This window comes from Carassius gibelio, chromosome A21, assembly GCF_023724105.1.
Source record: "Carassius gibelio isolate Cgi1373 ecotype wild population from Czech Republic chromosome A21, carGib1.2-hapl.c, whole genome shotgun sequence".
In the NCBI taxonomy this organism is placed as follows: domain Eukaryota; kingdom Metazoa; phylum Chordata; class Actinopteri; order Cypriniformes; family Cyprinidae; genus Carassius; species Carassius gibelio.
In genome coordinates this window covers 3117294-3132418 of record NC_068391.1, presented here as the reverse complement: position 1 = coordinate 3132418, position 15125 = coordinate 3117294, and the positions used below count along the sequence as shown (strand labels likewise).

The 15125-nt window shown below is 35.3% G+C and overlaps 2 protein-coding genes across 7 annotated transcripts in view; one reads left to right on the top strand and one right to left on the bottom strand.

Annotated features, from left to right (window-relative positions):
- The first annotated feature begins 817 nt into the window (after window positions 1-817).
- uck1 (uridine-cytidine kinase 1) lies at window positions 818-3630 on the top strand. The gene is made up of 7 exons (XM_052536201.1): window positions 818-1082; window positions 1401-1560; window positions 1717-1813; window positions 1929-2071; window positions 2333-2427; window positions 2527-2575; window positions 2655-3630. The coding sequence occupies exons 1-7, from the start codon at window positions 993-995 to the stop codon at window positions 2852-2854; spliced, it is 834 nt and encodes a 277-aa protein (XP_052392161.1). The 5' UTR covers window positions 818-992; the 3' UTR covers window positions 2855-3630.
- A 461-nt stretch (window positions 3631-4091) lies between these two features.
- The window catches only part of rapgef1b (Rap guanine nucleotide exchange factor (GEF) 1b), a 39316-nt gene continuing 28282 nt past the window's right edge, over window positions 4092-15125 (bottom strand). For 4 of the 6 annotated variants that reach the window (XM_052537220.1, XM_052537219.1, XM_052537221.1 and 1 more), the window contains 15 exons: window positions 14355-14501; window positions 13121-13207; window positions 12949-13037; window positions 12760-12856; window positions 11765-11840; window positions 11507-11591; window positions 11337-11429; window positions 9910-10095; window positions 9755-9839; window positions 9557-9651; window positions 8420-8498; window positions 8220-8321; window positions 8006-8103; window positions 7122-7250; window positions 4092-5959 (listed from right to left, as the gene is read on the bottom strand). In XM_052537220.1, the coding sequence (XP_052393180.1) occupies window positions 5809-5959; window positions 7122-7250; window positions 8006-8103; window positions 8220-8321; window positions 8420-8498; window positions 9557-9651; window positions 9755-9839; window positions 9910-10095; window positions 11337-11429; window positions 11507-11591; window positions 11765-11840; window positions 12760-12856; window positions 12949-13037; window positions 13121-13207; window positions 14355-14501 (1599 nt within the window). In that variant the 3' untranslated portion in view covers window positions 4092-5808. The remainder of the gene's footprint in view (window positions 5960-7121; window positions 7251-8005; window positions 8104-8219; window positions 8322-8419; window positions 8499-9556; window positions 9652-9754; window positions 9840-9909; window positions 10096-11336; window positions 11430-11506; window positions 11592-11764; window positions 11841-12759; window positions 12857-12948; window positions 13038-13120; window positions 13208-14354; window positions 14502-15125) is intronic. The other 2 variants (XM_052537223.1, XM_052537224.1) reach the window with 1 other exon arrangement.

Genomic DNA, 15125 nt, shown 5'->3' with positions numbered 1-15125 from the left:
ACTGTAAATTAATTTAAAAACAATTAAAAATGAATACTGAAGAGGGACATTCGTCTTTCTCTTTCTGGAAAATAAAGATTTATTTTCATAAAATAATAAAAAACGTAAAATTAAATGCTCTCTTTGAAACAAATAACAGACGTTTAGTAAATACATTTTTACCAAATTAGAAAAGTCAAACCAAAACACTGCAATAAACGCAATTACAAAATATGTGAGAACCTCTTTATTCGAAGCATGATTTGACAAGTTTCGTGGAATTTGCGTAGCGTGCTGTGACGCAGTCACGTTCACAGGCGTCACCATATAAATAGAAAAAAAACGGCAGAATGGCAATCAGCAGAAACTGCGATCCGATGATGGGCGGGGCTTAGTGGTCAGGCTAAAATAAGAAAAAACCCTTCTTCAGTTCTGTACAATCTATTCTTAGTTCGGCACATATTAAAGTTTCTCAATATCATTACTCAATTGTAAATTATTGTCTAGACCCCTAAAGAAGCGTTGCACAGACAGAGTGGTCACATGACATCTGTTACATTTCTCAGCGCTGCACTGAACGGACCACTCACAATCGTCTGCAGTTCCTAGACACGGCTGCTTTAAAACATCATTCTACTGAAGCGGTTTCAACTTATTGTCAGGAATGAATCTCGGGCGTTTGTAGATTTAAAAGATGATACTTTCTGATATACAAATGTCTCCAGTAAGACAAAAAAACCTCATTATATTTGAATGAGTCTCGATGAGAACCCGACATTCCGAGTCACCGAGCGCCCCCAGAGGAACAGAAATGTACCATAAACATTTACTAACTGCGTGCACAGTAACATTGGAGTACTGAATCGGCCGTGGCTGGTAGTGAAACCAGGCGGAAATCGATCACACACCTCCCAGACAGCCTCCAACTGATGCCCGATCATTTACAGAACGAGTTTATGCATTCAGCCTCACTCCATACTTGAAGAAAACGCTGTTTTTGTTACTGTACCAGCATGAATTCAGCCGGACTGTCCTGTGAAACCGAGCGGCCGCGTCACCGTCCTTTCCTGATCGGGGTAAGCGGAGGTACAGCCAGTGGAAAGGTACGAAACACAACATGCATGATGGAAACCGATCCATACTGCTGTTTTAATGCATGCAAACCTACATCTTTGTGCCTTAAATATATAGTGCATGTTTGCATTTAAGTGAAATGTATGTGAGTTAAATTTAGAATCTATAAAATGCACAAGAAAACATTATGCAAAATGTAATAATAAGAACATGTAAATAATTCACACACATACACTAAAGCAACAGGCCCTTAAAATCTAGTGTCCACTTGTAACAGGAGCTTGTAATGATGCAAATACAAACAAGATTGTCAGTCCAGGTCATTAACTGCTGTTTTCTCCTGTCAGTCCACAGTGTGTGCAAAAATCATGGAGCTGTTAGGACAGAACAAGGTGGATCATCACCAGAGGAAGGTCACTATCGTCAGCCAGGACAGTTTCTACCGGGTTCTCACTCCAGAACAGAAATCCAAAGCTTTGAAAGGCCAGTACAACTTCGACCATCCAGGTAAAAAAAAAAATGAATAAAAGTGCTGTCATCATTTACTCAAGCTCATGCAGTTGGATCTTTATGCCCATAAAACACAAAAACACTGTGAGAAAGTCATCAAAATGACATGATGGCATTTTTTAATGCACTACTCTTATATTTTCTCTCTCTCAGATGCGTTTGATACAGAGTTAATGTGTCAGACGCTGAAGGATATCGTAGAAGGAAAGGTGGTGGAGGTTCCTACATATGACTTCGTCACCCATTCCAGGCAATAAGACAAGCTTTTCTTTATAATGACACGTAAACTCTCTCTTCACGTGTGGTTGTCTGATAACAGACTGTCAATTGTGTGTGTGTGTGTGTGTGTGTGTGTGTGTGTGTAGGCTGCCAGAGAAGATATGTGTGTATCCCGCTGATGTGGTGCTGTTCGAGGGGATTCTGGTGTTCTACACACAGGAAGTCAGAGACATGTTCCACATGAAACTGTTTGTGGACACAGACTCAGATGTTCGCCTGTCTCGCAGAGGTAATGCACAAATGATAGTTGAAGCAAACGGATCACACAAACACTTGTGTCTTTTTATGCTATATAATATAAAATACACATTTCATATTTTCATCTAGTGTTTATAGCATTTTTTTTTTTTTTATAATTTTTTAAATGACAGTGAAATTGTTGTTAGGTACAGGTTTTGATTTTTACAGTTTGGTTTTTATTTCACATACACATATTGTATATGCAAATATTAGAGTAAGTAGCCTAACAGTGTGTTGATGATGTGTTTAGTTCTGCGTGACATGAGAAGAGGTCGAGATCTGGAGCAGATCCTCACGCAGTACACCACGTTTGTTAAACCAGCCTTTGAAGAGTTCTGTCTTCCGGTGAGAAAACACACAGCTGAAGCTGAAATGACATTTGAGAGTTGTGTTGTAGTAATGCCATGCATTCATGACATCTGAAATCTCTCCCCAATCTCTCAGACCAAGAAATATGCCGATGTCATAATACCGCGCGGAGTTGATAACATGGGTAAATATGAGTCAAAAGGCAATACATATTCAAGAATAAGCCTTGCATTTCTAAACTGTTTCTTTTATATCTTCTTTAGTGGCCATCAACCTGATTGTGCAGCATATTCAGGACATCCTCAACGGTGATATCTGCAAATGGCAGAGGGGTTCTGTCAATGGACACGCCCACGGGCGGAGTCTAAAGAGGGGCGTGGCCGAACACAGTGAGCACTCTAGCGGAGGCGGGATTGTCCCAGTGAAACGCCCCCTACTGGAGCCCAGCACACGGCCACATTAACACACACACACACACACACACACTTAAGAGAGTCATACGATCAAAAAACTGAAAGCTTGAATTTTTCTGCATGCTTCCAACACACACTCTCTGTCAGGCTCATTTACATAGAATTTAAAGGAATATTTTTCATTTTCTGGTGAACTGTTCCTTTAAGAATGCCTTCTGCTTTTTATCTTATCTAGCGTGACCTTTAACCTGTAGTCACATCTTCCTCAAAGAGGAACTGTGCTGTATATATAAAATAGTCCTACATTACATTGTCAGATGCTAATCGGATAAATCTTTACTCATGTATTTATGATGGTAGCTATAACAGTTGGTAGCTATAACAGAGTAAACTCGACACAAACAGTCCAGTCTGTATTTCACTGCCTGATCCGTCTCATAAAACTGTAGCTTACACCTATAGAATAAAGAAGTCACCTCGTTTTATAAAGGCATTTTAAACAGCTGAAACAAAGTTTCAGTGCTTCTTCTGGGTGTTCCTGCCTCGTCTAGATCAGAAACTCTCGTTTGGTCAGGATTAAGACATGAAATAGATGAAGTAAAATACTTCTAGTGAATTATAGTGATAGTGTAGTATTTAAAATAATAATGTCACTATCACTGATGTGATTCTTTATTTTAAATGTTCTGTATAATTTGTTGTGCACCTCACTCTGTAATATGTCTCTAAATGTAAATATCATTATAAAATAGTTCATTTATAAACAGGTTTTGCATTTTTCTTGTACAAACCTTTTTTAAATATTAAAGAGAACCTGCTTGCGTGACTTGAAGTTTATTTATTTTAACATGGTATTAGTTACTGTATGTGGTAATGCTGTACCATAGTACCGATTCTGAATATCTGAGTATGTAATTTATTTCTGTGATCACAGCTGTATTTTTAACATCATTGCTCCAGTCTTCAGTGTCACATGATCTTCAGAAATCATTTTAATTTACGGATTTACTGCTCAAGAAAAATTTCTGATTATTATCAGTGTTGAAAACAGTTGTGCTGCTTCATATTTTTGTGGAAACCATGCTAAATTTTTACAGGATTCTTTGATAAACAGAAAGTTCAAAAGAACAGCGTTGATTTGAAATAGAAAGCTTTTGCAACATAAACACACTTTTTGCCATTTTTGATTAACTTAATGCATCCTTGCTGAATAAAAGTAATAATTTATTTGGTAATAGCAGTAGGTGTAAACATGCTGAATGTAGTGTTGGAAAAACTCAAAGTCGATTCAAAGAGAGCAGTTTTATTGGTGGTTGAATATACAGGATGTTACAGGTGTAACAGGAGAAAAAATCCCAGAAGTCGGTAAACATCACAGACGCCACACACACACACACACACACACACACACACACACACTGAAGAAAGCGGCTTCAGCTTCCCTTCTCCCATTTGTGAGTAACGACGTTCTGCAGAAAAGCCACATTCACACACACACAGACACAGCGCTCTCTGATGCCCAGAGATCACAGCATATTCAGTCCTCAAGTTTTTTGCTTCAATGTTATTTTAGTGTATGCCTCATTTGGTTTGAAAATATATTTGCTCGTAACTGCCCTTTACGTGATGAGATATTATACATCACATCTGTACATGTACATATACACAGAACATATCATACGCATCCCAAGAGAAACAAAAGCCTCCACAGACTCACTGTGAATCTGCTCGTCGCCAGGCAACACTAAGCCCCGCCCCTTCAGTGACATCAAAGATCACACAGGTAAATGTTAAAGTAGTTTTTGCAATAATCCAAAAACAAAAAAATATAAATTAATTTTGGATAAAGGGAAAAAAAGCCATTAAGACACTATAGTCATGACAATTAAGCCTTTCTACTGTACTGAACAATAAAAAAAATTCTGTTTGAATCTTTCATAAACCATTCTTACGTAAACGTGTGAAAAATTTGCATAAAGGAGTTATGAACAATTTATTATTATTTTTATTTTTTTTAGGAATGTGACACATTTTTCCCTTAAAATTAGCATACATTTAATTCAATGTTATTATGTTTGTACCTTATGAATGCACTTTGCTATTTAATTTAAATTAATATATTTTTATTTAAATATATATATATATATATATATATATATATATATTTTTTTTTTTTTTGCATTTTGGAAGCCACTGAGAATTAGGAAAAGAAAGAAATGTGCATGAAAAGACTTAGTCCGGAAAATGTCGTCACAATGCAAATTTTTCTTTTTATTTTAAGGCAAAAAAAAAAAAGCACACGTGCTTGACGGTTCTCTTGAGGGGCGTTGTGACGGGGAAACAGCTGTGATGAGGGTCGCATATGGTCACACACAAAACAATATTGCAAGACAACATGAAAATGAGTCCAAACATCCAGTTCACTCTTTAATTTTTAAATGAATATAGTCTATATGGTCAGTTACTTGCTGCATCTGTCAAAACATAATCATTTCAACAAATCAGCGAATATTCCTTTATAAAACGCTTATAGGATTGCACACATGTCTGCCTCTTTTCCCAATCGACCCATACGGGCCAATCGTAGCTTGAATCAGACCTTTGCAAGCGGGTCAAACAAACACGAACTCACTCCATCAGGCACAGTGCATTAATATCAAATCACCCAAGCCCTCTTAGAGTGTGTCTTTCTGTACAGCCACACACACACACACATGCAAACATAGCAAGATGTATGAGCTTTATATCACAGCGTTGGGGTCCTCTCCAGCCCTGTGTGTGTGTGTGTGTGTGCACGAGTGCATATCTATACTGAATTAGGATTCCCCTCGTGAATATTGAAAGTCATCAGTCGGGGAAAAAATACTGCCAATGTCTGTCTATGTTGCGTGTCTCTGTTCAGCCCAGTTCAGCTCCAGAACCGGATTAAGAACGCTAGCATGGGTTCCCAAGGTTCTGCAGGAGGTTCAGGTCTCACCGTGAATGGTCTCCAGGGCTCCAGGTTCTAGGTCTTCTCCTCTCGCTCTGTCCTGCGGCGCGAGATGTTTCGTGGTTTGATCTTGAGCGAGAGCTCCCATAATGCCTCCTCCGCCAGGTGATCGCTAAAGTCGTTGAAGAACGAGACGATGTCTTCGTTGCGTTTCAGTTCGTAGTGTCTACAAAGACAATTAAAGAGAATTCAATTTTTTTTATCAGTTACTAGTGAAATCAGCAACTGACATATGAAATGCATATAATATTAAACTTCATTAATAAATTAAAAACATCATATTATAATTCATGTTAACATACATTAATGAAAATCTTACACATGAAAAAACTAAATAGTTCCAGCTCTAAAAAAAATCATAAAAAAAATATAGCTTTTGACAAACTAAAAGTATGAATTTCTATCTCATAATGGCTTCATTTCTCATAATTATGACTTTTTGTCAATCAAGACGTCAATGTTGACTTGTCATAATTACTGTCATAATGAATATGATTGTGTCATTGCTGGTCTTTTGTCATAATAATAATAAGTTTCTTTTTTGTCATAATTTCAACATCATAATGACCCACAGTATATCTAATTTCCACTTTTTTGTCCTAATTTGTTATAGTTTTGTTTATCATAATTTAGACTTTTTATGTTGACTGTCATAATAAATATATATGACTCAACTTCATAATTTGGACTTTTTGTGTCACAATTGTAATAAATATGACTGTCATAATTGTGTAATTATATATGACTGCCATAACTGTCAATTTCAACATCTTCAAATGCACAAAATCAGTCTTAAGTCTCTGGGGAAAATTTGTAGCAATAGCCAAAAATACAAAATTATTGATTTTTCTTGTATACCAAAAATAATTAGGATATTAAGTAAATATGTTCCATGAAGATATCTAAAAAATGTCCTACTGTAAATATATAAACCTTAACTTTTGATTAGTAATATGCATTGCTAAGAATTCATTTCAACAACTTTAAAAGGTGATTTTCTCAGTGTTGTGATTTTTTTTTTGCACCCAGATTCCAGATTTTCAAATAGTTGCATCTCGGTCAAATAATGTCCGATCTATCAATTAAAATTTTCATTTAATCTAAAAATAATTCAGCATCGCATCATGACTTCATGCCATAAAGGTTTTCTTCGTACGTGGCGGCCTTACAGTGATGTTTGATTTTGAACACATGCTTTCAAGCCTCATTGCTTCATTCTACAAATCAGTTCAATCAAAGTCCACCCCAAACTCATGAATCACGTGTAATCTAATCTAATCTAATCTCATGCTCATCAAGCGCTGGGTTTCAGGCCAGCCATTACTCACACTTGCTGGAAGCGTCTCATGCTGTCCAGAATGTTGAATTGCTGCCAGCGCTTGGAGAAATTCACTTTACCGTCAATAAAATCTGGGTTTCCGAGGTGAACAAACGTCAGGTCCTGAAGGATCAAACCCCTGCCAGAAAAAAAAAGGAACATTAAACAATTATCAATAACTGTCATGTGTGTGTGTGTATGTCAAATATACACTAGATTAACAGTTTTGATTGTTCATTTTTAATAATACATATTTAATTAGCATGAAATATAATTTTAGTTCTTTTTTTTATTATCAGCATTGAAACGAGTTACTCTTTAGTTTTATTTAATAAAGGCATTAGTGGTGAAATTCAGCAGACATGCATGTCAGTGTTTTTTTATTGCTCACAAAAACTCTTACAAATAATTTTCGGTAAATAAAATGAAGATTAAATAAAATAAAGGTGAAAAACTAAATGGAAAACTTAAACCAAAATGAAAATTAGACCGAAATACGTTTGCAGAAGTGATAAAAAACTAAAAATGACTAAAATAAAAATAAAGCTAAATAATATTTTTAAAAAGCTAATAAGAAAATGACAAAAGCACAGAAAAAGACTAAAATTTAAAACAAACTGAAATTTAAATATAAAAAATTTATTATAAATAACTACTATAATAATACACAAATAATCCTAAAATAACACTGGTGCACTTAGTTTTATGCAGGTCAAAATTCAATTCAGTAGGAATTTTTTTGCTTCTCTGACTCTCAAACGTTGCAAATCCTTTGTGGAGTCGTCTGATTCTGAAAGAGCTGTCTTTCATGAGCATGAAATGCTTTAGAAGCTTATTTTTTCCATCTCCTGGTTTTATTTTCCTTCAGTTTAGTTTAGTTGGACACAAACTCACAGGTATGGTATACATGGAGGCTCCACTTCTGCCAGCGCCGCTCGGTACGCTCTGAAGGACGACGAACTGTCAATCAAAGTGCAGTACTCTTCCAAACCCTACAAAAATAGATACGGGGGTTAGATATACACTCTTCTCCGATTTCATATGGTCGGATACTATTAAATGAAGTTAGTTTTGGCAGTGAGGAGGAAGTCAGACTGGTGTGACTGACCTCAGACGTCTGCTTCTGCCATTCCAGCCGTCTGATTGGTGCGGAGTCCAGCGCCGAGAGAATCGCCAAATAAGAGTTGAAGTTATTCAGTTTCCGCAAGTGCTACGAGCGAGACAGAAACATTAAATCACTCAGAAAATAAAGCGAGTGATGTTTAATAATCAATCCACAGCATAATCTTCAAACCACACTCTATTTACCTTCATGATTTTGATGAATTTGAGCAGCAGTTTCTCTCTGTCCTGAGCTTTCTCCTGTTGGATGATTATAGAGCGCACCCTGGTGGACCGGAGGAATCACATTTGAGTACACAGTTGGATAACAGAGATACTGAACTAATATGACGGGAAACATTAAAGACATTAGGCTGGAATATAAGGTTATAGCTTGATAAAGCTAATGTCATATCATAAACACACAGAAACTCAAAGATCTTAATGGCAGCCAATCAAAATAAAAGTTACCTTAACTTTAAATTGTGACGTATGTATCACTATAATAATAGTAATATTGTAACATTAACATTTTTCTTCCATGATAAATTTTAACAACAAACCTCTGTTTTGCATCACTTTGTTTGCCAAAAATGAAAGAAATTGTTATATTTTCATTTGATTACATTTTATAAGATTAATTACTGTGTTGATATTTTATGCCTTAATTTAAATACCACCATTTGTGATAATAAAAGTGCCCCTAAAGCCAAAAGCAACCTAAAAAATGCCATAATACAAGCACTTTATTAAATCTATAAAAATTACAACAGAAAACATAGAATTTCTGAAAAATAAAACTTTTTAAATCTTTTTTTTTTTTTTATAAATTATTAAATTGTTTTATGAACTAAACTAATTAGACTGATTATTCATATTTAATTAAACCATTAACCCATTATAAATTAATAAAAAAATGTAAACGTAAAACTGAATTTGGGAGAAAAAAAACAAAGATTTAATAATAGGGCTCGTAAAAAAAAAAAGTTATACTTTCAATGAATTGCAGTTAAATTGTATGTCATGATTTCAATGATTTCAGATTAATGACATTCGACCATTAAAAAGAAATCTAATAATTAAAGCAGGAAAAATGGAATTTGGGAAAAAATACTGTACAATGGATCTCATAAGGCCCTATATCTAAATTACAAGTAAAAAGCTAACTTCAAATTTCATTTACACATTTCCAAACCCTAGTTCTTCCTCATTAGTAATCTCTGTACTTGTACACAACCTTGTTTGCTGGAGAACTGAGTGTAAAGCCAGCCAATCACAAGAGAAATGAGAAATGCTTTTATGTGCATTATGCACAAGGTGTTGCAGTATTCTGTAAATACGTACCAGTAGCTCATGTTGTTAAAGTGCTCCGTAAACTGGGTCAGATTTGGACTTTTCTCTTCATTCTGTTCCTTCGCCCAAAGCAGCACCTCAGGAATCTGAAGACAGTGATGTCAGTGAGAACAGCACTTTATTACACCCACAAATCTCAAAACTTTTTTTTTTAATTACTATATCAAGTAAAACAGTTCTGTGTGTTACCTCTATCTTGTAAAACAGTTCTGCGTCCAGCAACGTCAGCTGATCGGCGATCTCATGACTGCGGAAATCATGCAGCGTGCCGGGCCTTTGGAGAAAGAGCCGATTAAACACACAGCTGAGAATCGTCCTGATGACCCCTGAACTTTGACCTTTACCTGGCCGAGACGCCTCGTGCGGCGAGAGGTTTGAGCATGTGCACGTGTCGCAGGAGCCTCTTCTGTTCCACTTTATCGAGGATGTTCTTTCGCAGGACCCTCGCCAGACTCAGCTCTCCGTTACAGACCAGCCGGAAGACCAGATCCATCAACTGCCTCAGGATGTCCTCGGTCAGCTCCACCAGACTGACACACGGACAACAGCGAGAGACAGATCAATCACACATGCACTAACCATCAAACATCTGCTTTTGACAGAAATTCATACTTTTACTCAGGAAGGACGCATTAAACTGATCAAATGTGACAGTTAAGGCACTTATAATGTTACAAAAGAGTTCCGTTTCAAATAAATGCTGTTCTTTTGAACTTTTTTATTTATCTAAGAGTCCAGAACAAAAGTATCATAGTTTCCACAAAAATATTGTGCAGCACAACTTTTTTTAACACTGCTAATAATCAGAAATGTTTCTTGAGCAGAAAATCATCATATGAGAATGATTTCTGAAAATCATGTGACTCTGAGGACTTAAGGAGCGATGCTGAAATAAATTCACAGGAATAAATTACATTTTACTACATATTCAAATTGTAATAATATTTCACAATATTACTGCTCTTACTGAATTTTTTTTGACCAAATAAATGCAGCCTTTAGTGACTTAAAAAAGAAAAAAAAGTTTTGTAATAAGTATAGCTATTCAAATTGAAAACGATTTTATATATATATATATATATATATATATATATATATAAAAAAAAATATATATATATATATATATATATATATATATAAAAAAAAAAAAAATATATATATATATATATATATATATATAAAATATATATATATATATATATATATATATATATATATATATATATATATATATATATATATATATATATATATATTTATTATTAATTGTTACATATTAATTTGCTCAAAACAGAAAACATAAAACAAACTGAATCAATTATCACTTGATCCAATCTTCTAGCACCTACAATAAATTGCCAGAATGCAGTAATTTGTTCAAAGATAATAATTTCTGACTATTATCAGTGTTGAACACAGTTCATATTTCTGTACAAACTGTGATGCATTTTGTTTCTGTAATCTTTGATGACTACAAAGTTCAAAAGAAAAAGACATTCAAAAGACATTATAAATGTCTTTACTGTCACTTTCAAGCCATTTAATGCATCCTTGCTGAATAAAAATATTGATTTATATAAAAAACCACATTTGTCCGTGCATATGATGTTGTTATTCCAGTTTAAGTCCCCAGTTGTGTTTTGCAGCAGATAAAATACAGCTTTAACTGCAAAAATAAACTTAAAGCATGAATCGCTTCAACTTCGCTACCTTCTGTTAGTAGTTTGTCATGTAGATCATTATGAGTAGTTTTAGCAAAGTATTCACTCACCAGAGTTCATCCACGACTCTCACCAGCACAAAGAACGTGTTTTTACTGACACGCTTCCTAAAGGTGTCTGGACTGTGACAGAAGCGAGTATATGTGCAGCGCTGTTAAGAAAACACACACACGCATCCAGACTGACTGCTACTAACAGATCAAATAATAAGAAAGGATATCTGTAGTGCAGTTTTTTAATAAGGTCTTCAGGCGTTATGAAGGTTCTGTAAGTGGTGAGAAAAGCCTCGCAGTACAACACCAGATCTACAACACAAACAGACAAATATGATTCAGTTACACTTAAGATACACAGCAAACCATCATCTCACAAATACTGCAGGAATTAATCAGTCTAACAGACACGCTAAAGGCTAATTATAAGAGAAAACACACAAATGCAGAATAATTATGACATATGAAATAAGCATGTGAATTACCTTTGCGGTCTGTTTCTGTAGCGTGGACTAACAGTATGTCTCCAGACCCGGCTCTCACATCAGGACCATCATCATTCTATCAGAGAAAGAGAGAGAATTATTACTGCAGGCATCTGAAGTCCGGCTCACTTTGGCTCCTGCTGCCCATCGCAGCACTGCACCAGCTGACGTCTGTGTGTGTGTGTGTGTGTGTGTGTGTGTGTTTTAGACTTGCATCAACCACTACATAAATACTCTCTAAATACTGGAGACAACAGACAAAAGCTCTGACCGTATCAAAAAACACAATGCATCAAATATTCACACGCAACAGATTTCCATCACAGCTCTTTAAGCTTCATTTCTCTCCAATTCCTCATTCTTTTCCCATAATTTAACATTATTTGTGCCTCGACAGATATAAAATCTGTAAAGTAAGTACTAATTCAATGCTTAACAATTTTCCAGCTTATCACCCTTTTTTAACCAATGATTCTCCACGACTTATCTGTTGTTTTAGGTTACCAGATAATGAGATTTTAAATTGTATAAATAATGCCCTCATGCAAGACCAATTTCTACCTGACGAAACCATTTATATCTTTGCATAACAATATTTTTTTAACATTTCTTTGACGTTTAAGATTTTATTCATCTTCACAACTCAAACAGGATTTTTTTTAAATAAGGCCATTTTTGAATATATGCACAATATTCAGGGTATAAAATATTTAAAAATGTCCATATTTAAAGATGCATGAATGGATAAATGAATAAATGCATTAAAATATATATATAGAAATGCATGAAAAAACACACAAAGAAATCCATGCATAAACACTTTTATAAATGCATATATAAATATATAAATAAATACAATTCATAAATGAATGCATAAATAATTAAATGCATAAACATGAATTAAATGGCAATTAATCAAATCAAATCAATCCTAATATTCCCATAACGGTGGTTTAATAAAGGTTTATTAATGAAGCTTTAAACAGTATTGTTACCTCTGCTTTGAGTGTGATGCGGTTCATAATATCATTATGATCAATAAGAGACAGTTCATCAACATCATCAGTCTGACCATTACTGGGTTCCTTTGGCCTGTGAGCGAGAGAAAATGTATCACAAATATTTTCATATCTCTGAGATGTGGATAATACAGCAAACACATGCACAAAGACCGGAGTTCATACCTGTCCTTAGACAAAGCTTCCTTGCTATTGGATGTGGGTATGTGAGGGGTGTGGTCCTGAAGCACATCATCGCATGATGAGGGGGGGTCCTGAAGAATTCAAACAAATGTACTGTATGATTGCACTCCAAACACACGCACACACACACAGCTTAACACAATGACACACTTACAGTGCGGTGTGTGTTTTCTCCATTAGCCTGTGTGGAGGAGTACAGGTTCACATACTCTCCCTCACCGCCTTCATCAACGCTTTCACTCTAGAGCAAAAACAACACGGACAGATCGGTCAGACGGTCATTCAGTCTTCACCATCAAACACACGCTGTGAAAACTTCTGGTGACAGACCGTAAGATTGTGAATTCTGTGCAAAACACCATTAAACAGACCAAATAAAATACACAATCATTTACATTTTCTGAGGAAAGTATTTAATGCAAAAGTGCTGCAACTACACAATTGTCAGAGATGGTTGCTTATGGTCTATAGTTATGAAGTACTAAAATAACTACAAATAAATAATCCAAAACTAAAAAATATGAACTATACACACACACACACACACACACACACACACACACACACACACACACACACACACACACACACACACACACACACACACACACATATATATATATATATATATATATATATATATATATACATATATATACACACACACACACACAAAATATACACATTTTAAATATAATACATGCTAACATGGTATACAATGTCCATATTTAAAGATGCATAAATAAATAAATACATAAAATAAGTAGTACTAAATAATTAAACATAAAGGATAGAAATAAATATATAAATAAAACTATGCAGTCTTATTTAAAAGAAAGAAAATTGAGAAAACAATGACTAAAAATGTAACCAAAATGAAAATATCAAAATAAAATCAAATTCAAAAACTCGTGAAAATTGTCTAGTTTTTTCAAAAAGTAATGGCACACTGCTCCACTCTTTTATTTTTAAGACATTACTCTGAAAACAGAAATGATATGAAACAGAAACTGAGCACTAGATGGCGCTCATTTACATTGTTTTGCATGTTCACGTTCACAAGAACATGCACATAATTCAAGTTTATATGACATATTGTACTATTTGAAAAATTTAATAAAAAAAAAAAAATAATAATAAAAAAAAAGGACATGCACATAATCTGACAGTGGATTTTCAGGACGTTAAAGGTAAACTGCATGTGTTTCTAAGGTAGCTATATTTTTCAGACGACTGCAACTCTATTTGGGGACATTTTTAGTCATTAATGCTAAAATAGAAATGCAAAATACAAGTTTATTGTAAAGTGATTTTGATTTGCTTAATTTGAAATTCCATTCAAGTCCATGGTAAGAAAAGATCATTACTGAACGTGTTTGTGTGTTTACCGCAGAGGTAAGAAGTGAGTCAGAAAGAGAAGATTCAGAGGGAGGACAGACGGCCAGGGAGACCAGAGAGCTGGTCAAGGACCCGTTAGAGACACCCGCACCATCTAGAGCTCTGCCGGCATTGGTCAAACCAACCAGGTCGGAACTCTGCGATCGGTTCAGACAGAAGAAAAGAGAAGAAATGATGAGAGGAAAGATGGAATCAGTGGAAAAAAATAAATATGAAAAGGAGGAAAAAGATTGGAGAATGGAGAGGGAAATATCTTCTGTTTTGTTTAAAATACCAGGACAGTACGTTAACATTTGTAGCTATACAAAGAAAACATCTATCAGACGACACGACACAATGCTGGACAAGTCAAATCCTGGCTGAACTTCCGGATGTGTCTTAGAGGGATTTCAGCACCTGCAGGGACTCGCCCGGATCACCAACAGCATTCCAAATCATCCCATTACACACACACACAACAAAACATGGTCCAACACGTTTCCCTGAGAGATCGGGAAGAGCATCCCCCATTCTATTCCGTCTGTGACATTCCGGAATGTAAGCATTCCACAGAGACTCGGAGGAGAGAGGAAAAGAGAAAAAAACGTACATATGGTGCCGCCTCACAATCTTACACACACACACACACACACACACACACATAAACATCATATTGCTTCTGCTCTGACCTCTAAGGTCTGGGGGTCAAGAGCACAGAACATTCCGGGACAATTCCCAGATTCCCTCACCATGACAACCTAGTCCCTAGAACTCATCACCAG